Source organism: Pelophylax lessonae (genome assembly GCF_965119305.1).
Source record: "Pelophylax lessonae genome assembly, chromosome: 2".
Classification (NCBI taxonomy): Eukaryota; Metazoa; Chordata; class Amphibia; order Anura; family Ranidae; genus Pelophylax; species Pelophylax lessonae.
The window spans coordinates 626,459,814-626,476,699 of NC_138769.1; the positions used below are offsets into that span (position 1 = coordinate 626,459,814).

At 39.4% G+C, this 16,886-nt stretch overlaps 1 protein-coding gene across 1 annotated transcript in view; it reads right to left on the reverse strand.

Moving 5' to 3' along the window:
• Positions 1-16,886, reverse strand: part of ATP8A2 (ATPase phospholipid transporting 8A2) — a 979,867-nt gene that overhangs the window by 55,002 nt on the left and 907,979 nt on the right. Inside the window, exon 34 of the mRNA XM_082246766.1 lies at positions 13,101-13,189. Within this exon, the coding sequence (XP_082102892.1) occupies positions 13,101-13,189 (89 nt within the window). The remainder of the gene's footprint in view (positions 1-13,100; positions 13,190-16,886) is intronic.

The window sequence follows — 16,886 nt, forward strand, 5'->3', positions numbered from 1 at the left end:
GCGCATACACTTGTGAAAAGAGTAATTTAGGGTACCAAAGGTACCGGAACATTACAGATAGCAGAGAAGCCATATGGGTGTTAATTATTTCATTAGCGCAAGCATAGTGTTCTGCTACTTTCACACCTATATATGTGTATGTGTATATATATATACATCTGTGTGTGTATATATACCCCTACACAGAAGTTCTGATGTTATGCCTGCCTCCAAAGACCCCCAAAAAATGCCCAAAAAAACGCCGGCTACAAACCGGCAAGGTGTGAAAATAGCGGAGCCACTATCCTGTTCTATTGCAATTCTAATACAAACAAACTTTTTTTTCTGGTTCTGGACATGCTACAGAGCTGAAACTTCACAGGTACACTTTTTAGACCCCCAGACACTAAATCCAAAGAAATCTCATTTTTTTTTCAATAATTTCTTCAATAATTGGCTCTCTATCAAAAATGACAATTTTTAAGAACTTTTTTTTGTGTGATTAATAGTCCCTGGGGCATGACCCAGAACCCTAGGCACTTTTTAGGGGCATTTATTGGGTTTTAGGGCTTCAAAATGGTGTTTTTTTGATTACAGAAGTTCGGGTCCCATTGATTTCAATGGGGTTCTGAAATCCGGGCCGAACTTTCGGGAAGTTCGGGTGTTCTGGTCGAACCGAACTTTTGAAAAATTCGATCATCCCTAGTCGGTAAATTAAGCTGGGTATTTTTTTGGTTTTGTTTTGCATGTGTTGCCCTTCCATGTGCTCCTTGCTGCAAAGGCCAGTTATAGGTGAGGGCAGTGGCCATTTGTTTGTAGAGTTTATAGTAGAGAGCAAATCCAAAGTAGGACAGACCTATTGTAGGACTGTACCTGCCACAGCATCTGTTCTAAACTAGTCTCTAAACTTGTGCGGTAGAAACAGAGGAGGGTAACAGTTCTTATAAAACACTACTAGAGGCCTTATCCAATATTACAGTCCAAGAACAAAGCACCAAGTGGAAAATGCAATACCCGAAGCAATCAATCACAGCAAATCTTTTGTTGGTCTGTCCTTGGAAAATGATAAAAGCTGACATATTTTGACTCAGTCATCTTAGAGGTAATCTTTAAAAATCATAATAAAAAAATGTTTTTTTTTTTTACTTAATTTACGGGTAACTAGTCTAACTAAATTATTTAGAGGTAAATAGTCTAACTACTATAGTATCACTAAATGATATACTTTGTTTTAGAAAATTGTTTTCTTTCTGATACTCCAGTCATCTGCCAATGAAAAAGTTTTGCACGGCCATTTCCAAACTTGTACACAGGATGTGTGCCTGAGGAAATACATGGCAGGTTAAACTGACAGCTCTAGAGCGCAAAGTCATAATTAAAGCGGAATTCATCTCTGCTTTGACAAGGCAAGACGACATGAAAAACATAAGGAAAAAAATGCTTTCACCAGCAAGGGATGGAAAACATACGCCTTCATAAACAAGGAAGAGAATCTATAGGGAATGACACGCTCTTCAATTATTTACAGTTGCCGTGAAGAATTCTACAGGAGCCGTGCCAGCAGCAGAAGGGTAATATTGCCTCGGAAGGCACTCTGCGATGTCATAACATGTGAAATGAAGAGCAGAAAAGCACAGATTTGTTTATTCAACTAGGCTCCAGGGATGTCAGATCACACAAACACCTAATCAGGTAATAGAAGCAATAATCTTCCAGATCGCTGTTCCGGAAGAAGAGTAGTAGGCCTCATTTCAGAGAGCTATGTATGAATGCGCAACACTGTAACAACAAAGTGTCGCTTCGGCATGAAAGGGGGCGCAGTAAACACAAGAAAGGCTACATTTGAATAAATATGACAAGAATGAGCAAGTAAAAAGAAGCAATAAAATATGTATTTTTTAAAGTGTCACTAGTACGAAACTGCATGATGATACAGCAGAAGAAATGGAGAATGAAACCAGGCACTCTGTTCTCAAGTGTCTGCCTGGTGCTCATCCTCAGGGATGTACTGTTCTCAAATTAGGCTTTCATCTTCTGTGAATAGCTGTTGCTTGATTACTTCTATCAACTATTAAAAGCGATCCCCAACACCTTTCACATTCATGGTAAATTTGTTTGAAATGTACCTGCCTATCACTTTATACCTACTGCGTTATATTCACCTTCATAGCACTTCCCCACCACTCCTCCCTCTCAGGCACCTGCCACAAAATGCTCAGTGTCGGCTGGTGTTTGAACTTAGAGGGAGTGATAACGTCACCATGTCCTTTTATCTTCCCATGCCTGGTAATTGGTCCCTAAGCCTAAACACTGGGAGGAGGTGATGTGTACCACCACACCCAGAATCATTGGGCATTTTATGTCATCAGTTATAGAAGAGGGAGGTGAGTACTTTGAAGGCGAGTCTAGGGTGGTTGGTGGTAAGCCAATTTTTTTTTGAAGGCATCTGCAAGAGGATCTGCCAAACCTATAGAGTCTATTTCAAGGCTGGATTTACTTTTCTGGATTAGGATTATTTTGCTACTGTTTGAATTTACATCTGGATTTACCATTCTTTTAGGAAATCTGGGTTAAGGCAGTATTAGAAATCTGATAAAACATACATCTATTGAACTGAAACATTTGGCTCTCTCAAATGATTAATCATGAATTGTATCAATGCTTAACTTTTGGCTCCAATAGAAGACCTACAAACCAACACACTTCTGACCACACACCTACACTATGCTGCCAAAAATATATTTTTTTAAAATCAAATAAAGTTTTATTGAAAAGAAACAAAAAATAAACAATATCGATACAGCAGTTCCAAGATAGCCTCTCAGATACATCAAACATCATTGAAAAACACATACTTTATTTAATTTGCATGTTAATACAAACATAAAATGCCCCTCCTGCACATAAGCGTTACAGCTATACCATTGATAAACCTTAAAAATGATATCCACAACCCCCAACTCATGCTTTAATATGCACAGTTAAATTCCATAATCAAAGAGATATCATATGACTTAACCAATGAGAAGTCTGTCCATGACCAGGTCAAGTGGACTCAGGGGGTATCCAGCCAGGGACCCCAGAGATTATTACATTTACGGGAGCATCCCCTATGCTGGTAGATGTACTTCTCCAGTCTAGGAGTTTCACCAATACACTGTACCCAGGGCTAGGACAAGGGGTAGGCAAAAGGGTTGACTGCTTTGGGCACTGTAGTAACATGTGAGGTGGGGGGGGGGGGGGTTGTGCTGGGAGGGGGAAATTGGGGGTTGGCAGGGGATAATAGTTATTCTAGGGGAAATTAGGGGTGTGTGCTAGGAATGGTGATTTGGGGGGATTTGTGCTGAGAGTGGGGATGGGGGAAGAGGATTTGTGCTAGGAAAGGGGATTTATGGAGATTGTGTTAGAAGAGGTGATATGGTAGAGGGGGGTAGAGGGGAGGGAATTTGTGCTATGAGGGGAAATGTATTTTGGATGGGGAATTTGGGATAGTAGGGATGACTGGGGGGGGGGTTGTGCTAGAAGGGGAGATTGGGGGGAGAATATGTTCTGGGAGGGGGGGGATTTGGAGTAGGGGGAGAGGATTTGTGCTTGGAAGGAAAATTTGAGGGGGGTATAGGTTTTGTGCTAGGAGGGGTGATTGTTTTTTGGGGGGGGTATAAACTGGGGGGATTTGGAGAGAGAGAGGATTTGAGCTTAGAGGGGGGATTGGAGGGGGGAAAATATTTGTGCTGGCATGGAGGATTTCAGCAAATGGACAGAATTGTACTAGAGGGAGGGGTATTTATGCTTAGGGAGTAGGCATGCAGATTAGTGCTCAATTTTCTTTTTTTTTTTTTTTTTTGGTGGGAGTTTGCTAACACATAATGCTTATACATCTTAGGGGGTGCAGTTTTCCCTGGGCTCTAGATGACCTTGTCCTGGCACTGACTGTGCCTACTCCTTATGGGAAGAAACATCAGCAGACTTCAATACCTAAGTATAACTCTCCGGGATTGAAAAAGGGCTCTGGCCACCACTTTTCTAGTAGGAGCTGGTAATTGAAAACCATCTAAAATGCCAAGAAGACATGGTTTAGGGTCAAGCGGGACAGAAATCTTTAATACAGTATTCAGAGTGTACATTACCCTTACTTAGTATATATGTAATTTGGGACACCACCAAGTTAAATGAATCAGATCACTGTGATCCCTGAAACACTTACTGCAAGTGGGAGCATCTAGTATGCTAATTTTGTGTACCCTGACCAGGGAAAAATGTCTTTGGGCAACGTTAAGGCAACATTGGGATACTGCCTGAAGAGCTTTCTCCTACTGATCTTCCACAAATGGGCCAAGGTCCATCTCCCACCCTCCTCTTGTAGTCAAGGGGAGTGATTTCAAAAATTCACTTAACAGGATGGCATAGCAATAGGAAATAAAGCCCCTAGATAAGACTGTACCAGATATTATGTTAAACACTGGCGTTGGGTATTGATGCCACTCCACTGATGGGCCCTGAGCCACTATATCATGTTTGAGCTAAATATAATAAAATAGCAAGGACATTGGCAGAGAAAATCTTGCACATAGTTCCTCAAAAGAACAGAGAGATCCATCTTTAAAGATATGGTGCAGATGGGTTATACCAAACCTGCGCCACCTCTGAGCTTGTTGCACTTTTGCGAGCCTAGGGTAATGGCCATTATTCTCTATGGCTGTAGCAAGTGAAGCTAGTAACCTGCTGGAGCTGTTTAGCCTTATTCCAAATTTTCTGAATATGGGTATATGTAGGCAGGAGACAATTAGACTTCAAAGGCGCAGCCTCCAATCCTATTGGTATATCGGTCACTTTGGTTGTATATTGTAGGATCCAGGAATTGACTGGTCTAGACAAGAAGGGGAAATCAGCCCCTTACAAAAGTGTTGTACTGTAGCTGCGCAGCCAGGAAGTAAAGACAAGGGGTTGGCATGGCTAAGCCACCAGCATCCTTGGGTCTCTGCAGATGTTCCAACCTCACTCTGGGTACCCTATTATTACACAGCTGCTGCCTAAAGATGGAATTTACATCTCAAAAAATGCTTAGTGGTATAACCACAGGAGTGTTGTGCAAGAAATATAATAGTTGGGGCATAACAATGAATTTTGTCTTGCCAGCCAAGGATAGCTAGAGCCTGTTCCAAATATTGATTTTATTCCTAAAACAGTTTAGCAGGGAATTTATATTTAATTGTCAAAAGTCCACCGGCTGAGGTGTAAGCTGTATGCCCAGGTATTTAAATGAAGGGGAAACTAGAACTGGACAGGAAGGAGTGATGGATTGTAAGGGGTTATCATCCAGAAGCATTAGTGCCGATTTGTCCCGGTTTATAAGAAGTACTAAAAACTCTCCAAATCAGGCAATTGTGCTTATAACTGCTTCAAGAGAGTGTTTGGTGTTTCCTAGTAGTAACATGATATCTAGCTATTAGGTGTTAATGTACCCGCGTTGCGGTATATGTACCAGTATGAAAAGTAGACTGCTGCTGTAGTGAAAGGTGCAATGTCCTTTAAAATTAAGATATGGAACCCAGTGCTGTCTGCTAAAAATTCTGTGTAAAACTACATATGGTCACTCTTTATCTTAGAATCTTCTATATATATGCAAATACATAAAAAAAAAAATAAATAAAAATAAAATAAAGTTCATATAATGCAACACTTATTTAGCGCCAGCGATTGAATGCGTCATTTAATGTGAAATGTGCTAATGATGTGTAATGAAAGACCATAAAGTTCTGTGGTCCCTAGACATGTGCATGACGAAAATATGTGTTTTGTTTAGTTTAGATTCGTTATTCTAGATTTTTAGTTTAGTTAAATTTGGTTGATTTGTTTAATTTGTACTCGGGATTCATATTCGTAATCAGAATTTGTTTTATGTCTTTTTCGAATTTTCTTCAAATTTACCGATTTTTTTTCGATTTGAAACGTTCAAATTGATACATTTTGAATCGGTCGAATCGTAAACTTTAGATTTTTTTTTTCAATTCGAATGTGGCAAAGTGAACAAACAAGAAGAAAAATCTTCATCAAGTGATTACAATGACTCTTTAAATAATATTTGGCTTAACAAAAACAGCATTATTTTAAAATGGTACTCTAATAACACACACAGTCTTTGATTTCAGAAGTCTGTTTACATTTCCCATTCGACTGGAATTCAATGTAAAATTTGTTTCGGATTTCGATTCGAATTTCCAAAATTCTGACAATTTAATTTCGTTATTCAGAGCATTTGGTAAACTTTGTTGATACTGCAATTCGGGTATTCGGATATATCCGAATCTCTGAAAAAAAGACACATTTGTCTGAATATTTATTCGGAACGAAACAAACCGCACATGTCTAGTGCTCCCCTCCTCATGTGCCCTTACTCACTAGCTCTCAGTATAAATAACACCTTTTGTTAGGGAAATTACAGACATGGTGAAACAAGCAGCAGTTTCTTCAGAAAGTGCCCTAACCTGTGGGTTTTTTTAAAAAAGTTTTTTTTAATAAAATGGAATTACGCAATGGATATCTCCTGTTTATTCTTTCACGATAATGAATATGAGAGACCTGCCACCCTGCTGGAGCACATGAAAGAGTTGTAAATTTTCTACCATGGAAATCTGAAGATTGCCATTTTCCTAACAGGCGTTATTTCGTCTGAGAGCTGGTGAGTGAGGGCACATGAGGAGGGGAGCACAGCATTGTATGGTCTTCCATTGTACATCATTGGCACAAGAAAATTCAAGCATGGATTGCACTTTAAAAAACGAATCCAAGAACAAGCAGGAACTGAAGACAGTTGCAGTAGAGGCCTGGCAGAGCATCACTATGGAGGAAGTAACAAGCTTGCTGTCCTTAGTTCACAAGGCGCTGATAGTGCCCCCAGACTGCTGGGCCCTTGCAATCCTGAGCCCTTGCTCTGGGCAGTTCAAAACAGGTGTTGTGGAGCGGGCAGAGGATCAAAGACAGGATCAGCAGGGGAAGCGAAGCGAAGTGTGTCTTCTCACATGCCACGCTTGACCTCACCCCCCCCCCCCAAAAAAAAAGTAAGTAAAGGCAACCCCTTTTTTTTAGCTTTGGATAGAGTGGAGAGAGAGTAGACCTGTCAGTTTTTTTTTATTGATGTCTTTGCCTCAGCTAGGGAGAGTTGACCCCCTGGTTCCTACACCCCCACAGTGAAAGTAAAAGAAAATCCCAATTTTTGGGATGTCGCCAGAACAGGAATAGTGGTGATATCTACCAATGGGGACACTAGTTCTGGTGACCATGGTTACTACCAGGAATTCTCTCACTTTATACTTCCTGTTTTGGCTACGGGACAGGAAGTAATAAGAAACCTCGCAAAAGAGACACAAATTACAAAATAAGCTGTACAGGGGCTATAACCCCCTGGTGGTGATAAATAATGCATACTCAGACTGGTCTGGAGTGGTAAGTGGGGTCCCCCAAGGCTCAGTCCTGGAACCAATTTTGTTCAATTTATTCATAAATAGCATCAAGGACGGGATCACCAGCTCAATCTCAGTTTTTGCACATGACAAAAATAAGCAGGGCAATAACTTCACATCAAGATATAGAAATCTTATAGAATGACCTGAACAAAATAACAGAGTGGGCAACTACATGGCAAATGAGGTTTAATGTGGAGAAAAGTAAGGTAATGCCCTTGGGGATGAAAAACATAAATGCAAAATACGCTTTGGAGGGGAACCTCTGGGGGAATAAAGAATGGAGAAAGATCTGGGAGTATTAGTAGAAGGTAGACTATGCAATAGCATGTAATGTCAAGCTGCAGCTGCCAAAGCCGGCAGAATATTAGCATGCATAAGGAAGGGGATATATTCCAGAGATAAAACTATAATCCTACCACTTTATAAAACCATGGTCTGACAACATATGGAGTACTCTGTCCAGAAGGGCAACTAAACTAATTAGGGGATTGGAGGATCTTAATTATGAGGAGCGTTTACAGGCGCTTGATTTATTCTCCATGGAGAAGAGATGCCTGAGGGGGGACATGATAGCAATTTAACCTCAGGCTATGCACAGGTTTTTTTACAGTAAGGGCAATAAGATTGTGGAACTCTCTTCCACAAATGGTGGTAACTGCGGGGAGTATGGCTACTTTTAAAAGACTCTTGGACGTACATCTCAAAGATCAAAACATTCAGCGGTATGGGAAATGAATACGTCCACACACAACTACACAGGTTGAATTGGATGGACTATTGTCTTTATTCAACCTCAACTACTATGTTACTATGTAACCCTCTCTTACTCTATCCAAAATTAATAAAAGTTATGTCTTTAGTCCCACTTAGAATTTGCAGAGAAGTAGTAAATCTTTTTGTAACTTTTCAAATTACAAAGCATTTCAAGCATCCAGCAAATCATCCCATAAGACAAGCTGGGAACAGAAAGCTTCTTCTCAATCCTTATTTATGTATGAATACACAATCCCAGGTTTTTAACTTCAAGATAGTTTATAAATCATGCTGTTAAAATGTTCCTACATTTGCGGCCTAAAGTAACACAGTATGTTGATAAGAGCCACGCTCTGCCCCCCACAGCGCTGGATATTTACTCTAATGTGGCCTATAACAGCACACAGCCGCTAACTAACCAGCTCTAGTAGCCAAGAGTGAGTGACCAGGGATATCCTTCTTGAGTTGTGTTATTGTTACCCTGACGTCCTTCTAATCCTGCTGTGAACAACTGGTGATTTGTAGAGCACTCTCTAGCCAAGGCTGAGGAGATATGGGTTAAATCCATCACAATTGGCTTTGTTGTCTAATGGGATGAGTAAGCTTGTTACATCAATTAGATGGGATGTGTTACAGAAACCTTGCTCAAAATGGAATTATTTTGACAGTGCCAGACTAAGCTATAACAAGTCACGTTTATAAGGCTCAGCTGGAAAACTTTCTTTATGGAATATAGGTTTAGTTTGTGCTTCAAGATTTATTCAAAGTTTTTTTTCCCCATATTTCTTTTCAGGTAAGAAATAAGAAAGAAATATGTTTAAAATAAAACCCTGGCAGTAAAGGAGACCTTGTCACCATTCAATGCCTAACATAAAAGAAAAGGTGCTTGCATACTCATACCTGATTTCCAAAAGGACACTGCAGCTCCCTCTCCTGGGCCTTGATGTCAATCAAGGTCCTGGCAGTGGTTCAGGAAACCACATGTGATCTGCAAAGGCTGTCAATGCAGATTGTTTGAATCCTCCCTGGCCAGGACCTTGGCTGACATGAGGGCGGGGAGAGGGAGCAGCTGTCTATTCTTTGGAGTACAGATCCTCCAACACTACTAAATGTGTCAGAGGTCATTATTAATATAAGGTCTATTGAAAGCACAGCAGGGGAGCAAAACAATAAAGGAAGCTGAGTTATGGCTATGTAAGTACCTTTACTTCATATGCTTATCTAGTTAGGCATTGGGTCTCTTAAAAAAAAATCTGTCACTTATTCAGGCTTGCTCACCGTTCACCGCTGATCTGCACCATCACTACTTTGGTTACCCATCAGTACCCACAGAAATAACCAATGTTTCTCAGTATGTGTAGCCTTCCTCCTAAGATGTAAGACTTGGTCATGAATTGCCAAACACTAGGTCCCAACATAGTCATGTGAGGGGGAGGATGGGGGGGGGGGCAGGTCATTAAAATTACAATATGTAAGCTCTGACATGGTTTTTCATTGTCGTTTGTGCCTTCATTAAAAAGATTCCCTTATCACTATTTATGAGAGAATCGGATTTTACAATTTCCTTTAAGCCAGCCATAGATGGATCAAAATTCATGCTGAATCGGCCAAATCTCAATCCGTCTATGGGCAGGCTGGTTGTACTGAAGGCGATCCATAGATCAACTGCAGTGCAACCATCCTGTCGGGTTTTTTGCCCATTCACCGTTAGCGGCTATAGCCGCTAGCAGTGATCATTATATTATGCTGGTGGGAAAGCATTCCCGCAATCCCTGCAGACAGTGCCATGCCACCCATAGTTGATTGTTTGCTTTAGTTGCACTATCAGGGACTCCAGGAAAGCTCTTTTCATGATGAGCTAATCAAAATGACCACAGCTGATCACAGTTGACAATCAAATGGCTTTGTGTGCCATTGAGAAGGTGGTTAGCTACACCTGATTGAGTCATTTTTAGGTGGGGTGTGATCCTTTTTTCAACTCAGTGATTATGCTTTTTATTTTTTTCTGACAAGTTGGTGTTATATCTTTCACTTGGATCCTATAGGTTGCACTGGGTAAAAACAGCTGGATAAAACAAAAACCGTATCTTTCTAAATTTCAGGCTGTAAAGCATCAAAATGTGATTATTTTAAAGGGGGCAATTATTTTCTATACCCACTGTAAATCTTATACTGTATATATACATGCACACAGTATACTGTATATTACATTACTAGGAAAAAAAAAAAGCTAAAAAAATAGGTTAACAAGAAATCATTTCAGCTCACTGAGCTTCCTACTATGATATAAAAATCAAAGCAAAGGCATTGCTGTGTTTGTGAAAAGCGTTTGGCATTATTAATATAAAGTGCTTGTTGTTCTCTTACAACAAGGACTATAGAGAATGTTGTTCAATGATCAGTTAGACTGTTGAGTAGGCAAATATTTGTATGAACAGATGCAACCATCTAGTCTTTGGTTTGCATCTGCACAGTTTAATATGCTGACAGTTGCGCTGCTCTTTTAGCTGTGCCTGGGAGCAATCTGTTTGTAGAAGAATGTGGGGTACACATAGCGACATAGAGTGATAGCTCAGCAAGTTGTTTGATGAGCAGATATTTATAAATCTATCAAGGTTGGGTGCCATATGATGAGAAGAATTCGGTACTTTCTCAGTATTTTGGTCACAGTGGTTACACATAATTCCAAGAAATATATTTCTTTACCTAATGGTATCATTTATAATTCTGGTGTGGAGTAAAGATGACATCAGATGACGGTAACATGATCATATAAATTAAATAGGACATGATCTAGGGGTAATAATCCATGCCAATCCATGGTATTCCAATACCATCCATGCTAATTGCTACTACTCTCTTAAAATAAGGCTGGTGTAAAAGGTGAACAACATGCATGCCAGGTCAATATAACGTTGCATGCTAAAGCTACAATTGTTCTTAGAAACATAATTTGGCATTCGAATTACATTTATTTTACTCCTTTATATACCTGTAGCAGTGCCATCTTTCGGCTGTGAAAATAAATGTGTCAATTGCTTTAGATGCAAAAAAATTTATATTCCTATTTTGCCAGTTTTCTAATCCATACAACCTACAAGGTCTTGATTGTTTAGTTTTCTCCACTGCAGTCAAAACAATATAGCTTGGTCATCTCTAAGCTCTCACCTCCAATCAGAAATTTCCATTTATTAGATTCACAGCACTGTGTAACGTGGTAAACCCTGATTGGCCTACAATTCTGCTTCTTCCCTCCCCCAACCTGATGTGCAGAGGATTACATTGTATACTACTACTATTAGATAGGTGACGTATGTGGCGGCGCGACTTGCCTCCTCTCTGACGCGTTTCCTCTGACAAGACTTCTGCTGAGATAGGAGGGCGTGTCAGAGAGGAGGCGTGTCGCGCCGCAACGTACGTCACCTATCATAGGCATTCTAAATAGGCTATCCTTTCGCTGTCTCCTTGCAACATACATGTAAGTGCATTACCTCTTTTTTCAATAAACTATCGGGGGTATCACACTATTGTCTGCTCCTTTATTCCTCGCATGGCAATCCGGGGAGTGAAAGAGAGAAACAGACTTGCATGGTTGCGGAGGCGATCTTATACATCCAGCCAGCCGAGGGGGTATTCACCTAGGAGAATCCTTCCAGTACCAGCTTTGCACCATCTGGTAAGAGGCCCCTTTGTGTTACCAAACGGGTGGAATTGCAGTGGAAGTTTTCCTCCTCTCCAACTGGCTATATTGAGTCTTTATTTGCACCTTACTAATTTCCATCTGGTAAGGAGGAAAGCCTGTCGGTGGTGGGAGTCACTTTATATATCACCTGAATATCACTAGAGGTTGATTTCCAACACCATAATTTTTAACAATTTGAGTCACATGGTGAAGATCTCAGTATTATTTGGACTTTGTGGACTATCATTGGTTTTTGAACCCTTATTGGTTTTCTCACTCTTTCTGATTGAATTGAATCACATGCACATTCATTGGATTATTATTGATTTTCTCACCATATACAGTCAATATTGTATCTATCACTGTATTTTGACTGTGATTTATTGTTTGCACATATGCTATTGTGTTGATTCACCAGAGTATTTTTTGTTTAGTTCACTTATTTTTCTCAACATTCATTTTCACTAAGTTTAGTTCAGGTAGCAGCTTCAACAGTATCAGCGCACCCATACATTCTTACATTTTTATGGAATGCCTAACTGAACGAATGAATGAATGGAGGATATATATATATATATATATATATATATATATATATATATACAGTAACCGTTTACAAAAATGATGGTCACAAGCCAGTATATGTCCATAAGGGGAAAAAAAAAAGACTTCAACTGGACTTCAAAATTCACGAGACAATAGCCCCTTTAGATTTCCACTTACAGGGAGGGTAAAAATCAGAAAATTAATTCCTAAATTATACTTCTGCTAGCATACTTGTAAAAGACATATTTAAACCCTTATTTAGCTTGGCAGACTTTGTCTGGAGCTGGAAGTCAGAGACAAGGGACCCCTTAGGTTAGACAGTTAGAGCCCTATCAAATGTCTAAACTGATGGTAGCAACATGTGCTGCCCAGTGTCATACATAAGAAAAGATCTAATTCAGGAAATGCTTCATAATTTGGAGAACATGAGTTAGTAATTGAAGAAATATAGGTTTTAACGAGTGGGCCTAATCAAACATCACCTTCAAGCAAAGAGCTCAGGAAGCACCTAAGCAGCACTTACTGGAGTGTTATGCACATTAAAGCTATTTCATCTTGGAAGAAGATTGATCATATATGGTAGTTGGTTGTTCTGGCCAACAATTATAGTTGCTGCTTCAAGTTGAGGCATAAGGTCCCCCTAAAATATAATTATAATATAATGGTATATAACTTACGCTCTCCATGCTACATCCCGTATCAAGCAAGCAGTAGGAACCAGCAGTAATCCAAGCCAGAAGTATCCAGACTTTAATACCGTCCTTGCCTGAAAACAAAGAAACAGAACTGTAACAATGCCAATATAAAATACCTAGGCATAGGTCATTTTATGATTTTGGTATACTCATCACATCTGAGACACAAGAGTGTTTACATCTCTACAAGATGGAGGTGCATTCAGACCACTTAGATTACATTTTTTTCTATGAAGGCCTAGAAGGATGAACAGATCTTAAAGTGTCACTAAACCCACAAAAGTAAAATCAGTCTGTACTGTATATGCAGTAAAGCATGCTTGTTATACTCACTGTGGAACCTAAGTGGGTAATCCTGAGCATTGTGTAAACAGGTTGTTTGGCCCTGTCTTCTCTGATCTTTCCCTTCTACCACTGTCCCCTATCCATCTCCTGATAAGACAGAGCCTTTAACCTCCCTGGCGGTATGATTATGTCAGGAATTATGTACCAAAAGCGGTACAATTTTTTTCATGGAAATTTGGCGTTATTTATTATAAGCCTACAATTCTTAGTAATTACTGACTTAAACCTGACCAAAACAAGAGTCTAGTAGACATCCCAGATGTGGTAAATTTGAAACACAAACGCATGAATTATAATCTAATCAATAATATAATTTTATTATATAATATATAATAAAATTATATTATTAATTAGATTATAATTAATGCGTTATATATTATATATATATGTATATATATATATATATATATATATATATATATATATGTGTGTGTGTATATATATATATATATATATATATATATACACACATATATATATATACACATATATATATATATATATATATATATAATATGTAACGCATGAATTATAATCTAATCAATAATATCATTTTATATATATATATATGTGTGTATATAGGTATATATATATATATATATATGTGTGTGTGTGTGTGCATATATATATATATATATATATATATATACACATATATACATACATTATATATATATATATATATATATACATATATATATATTTACATATAATATAAATGTGTTATGTGTTTGTGTTTTGTGCAACATTTGAATTTCCCTCCCAGTTCCGCTCCCGTGCAGCATTGCTGCTGCTGCAGGGAACGGAACTAGGAAGTCATCACACCGACGGAGGACGGACGAGCGGCGGGGATCTCAGACGGCTGGCGATCCCCGCAATGGGAGATCATCGCTGGATCGCCAGGAGAAGGTAAGAGACACCGCTGTGCGCTCTGCACATCCACCCCGAGCGTGACTCGGGGATACCGATCCTAGTCTAAAAAATCCACCCCGAGTCACGCTCGGGGATACCGCCAGGGAAGTTAGAGTCACTCTGCACATGCTCAGTTTGGCGTGTATTGCTAGAGAGTTTTGTTTTCTTGGGAGGGTGCATGTGATCAGCACAGGGCCAATTAGCAGTGTCCAGACTGAGGCTCAGGGGTCCTGCAGCCTCATAGGACAGTCAGAATGAAAGCTCCTCCTACAAGCTTTCACCAGACACTGAGAGAAGTAAAATAAACTGCTATATACTGCTGATGAGAAAAGGTATTTAGCAGTTTACATTTATTAAAATAATTGCATTTCCATCTTCTTTGCACTGTGGGAGACCAGATGTAGTGAAGGCAGGGCCCTGGGTTTAGTAACACTTTAATGCTTGCTGTTTATCTTCCAACAAATGTTACACTTGTTTTTTATTCCTATACACTTTATTTAGGAGAAACAGTGGTACAAAGATCAGGAAGTACTAATTGTAACATGTATTAATGCAATAGAACAGTAGTAGGACCAAGGAAGCCACTGAGGCTGGTAATGACTAAGACATGCATACCAATAATGTGAATCGCGTGGTCTGATCAAGGTCAATTTGATCACTGGCAACAGGCAAACAACTACCATTTCTATGTTTTTTTTCTTTAAATGTTATTGTAGTAAACCTCAGAGGACTAGGGGGAAAAAGAAGAGGAAGGGGGAATAAAAAAAGGGGGGAAAGGGGAAAAGAGAGGCTGAAACCGATATTAGGGAAAAAGAGAAGGATATATCTTCCTCTCTGCTTCAACAGGTTATCAATTCTGTACTTAGAGGAGTCCATCTTTCACTTGGGAAGCTATAGATGTATCCTTTATTGTTAGACACTTAGAAGGCCTTTGGGAAGTTTTTCCTTTTAATAAATGTCCTTTTAAAATCAAAGCTGCAAGATTTTGAATAGGGGTTGGCAACTTGTGGCACACATGCCAAAGTAATTGTAAGATGGCATGCAGGACCTGCCAGGATTCTGCACGCTGGAAGCAGAATCTAAATCATAGCTATTATGGGATAAGGGGGTCTGGCCCCCTCCAAAGTGTTGTGGTGTTCCAGCTCTGCCTACCGCACTTGTGTTAACCCCTGTTCGATGGAGTGATCTCCTGTTTGAAACCTAAAGTTCTGGGAAAGTGGCTGACACCAATCCTGAGGGTATATAACGACACAAATCCTGTTTTTTTTCTTAACACTATTAATGGGGTATGTTGCTGCACTAACACTAACCCTGTGGGTATATTGCTGCCCTGACACCAATGTTTTTTATTTTTTTATTTTAATCCTGGGGGTATTAAACTGCACAGGTGCCAATCTAATCATGTTATTTTTTTGTTTTTTTGCTGCACTGACACCAGTCCTATTTTGTCCTTTTTTTTGTTTCACTGACATCAAACCTGTGAGTATTTTACTGCACTGACACAACTTCTGTGAGTATTTTACTGCACTGACACCAGGGGGTTTATTATTGCAGTCACTGACACCAATGTTGAAGTGACCACTCACTAAATATACCTTTTCAAATTTTTAGCACTCTAGGCTGAAAACGTTGCCTTCCCCTGCTTTAGTGCCTTACAAATGCCTCCTAAACGTGCCAAAAACAAGTTGCAATGTTATATGCAATTCCCAAGTGTGTAATGCATATTTCTTTTGGAATGTAACCTTGATGTGCAGGAGTTCTGCCCTGAATGTGTGTTAGTAAACTTCATTAATGATGTAAATGGCAACCAACTTTGTAGTCATAACAGAATCACAGAGTTTGGGTACAAGTGGCCGCTCAATAGCGGAGTCATTAGAGCGAGGCCTCTAATGTTTCCTTCAGGACACATGACAAAGGGCAGGTGTTCACACTCTTATCCATCAGTTGTTGGGTGCTAAATCCTTCAACTGCTATCAAAGTGACAAGATGACATCTCAGAGGGGTCCTTGTGTTTTACTCCCTAACTAATAGAAAATAAACAATCCACCCATAGGTTACTATTGAATAATCCTGGAAGCCCATCCTAGGTCACCAGGAATATTGTTCCCTATTGCTGAACCTTCACACTATATTTCATTCCATACCCCCCATAACACTGAGAAAAAAATAATAAACTTGTTTATTTCAACATCTGAATATTAGCTGTAGTTGTACACAGCTTACTGTACCTTACATACTCTTAATATGAAACATATTTTTACAGTGATCATATACACTACCCTTGTAATTCATATATTCACTAATATTCTTTTTAAAGTGGAGTTCCACCCATTTTAGTAACTTTAGATGTAGGTAATCCCCTTTAAAACTACTTTTACCAATGGAAACTTTTTTTTTTTTTTTTTTCTTGCTAGGAAATACCTTTTTTTCTTCTTTATTCATCCTCTCCTCACTTCCAGGTCCGGCCGCCGATCGGCGATTACGTCATTCGGCGATTCGCAAGGGCTGCTG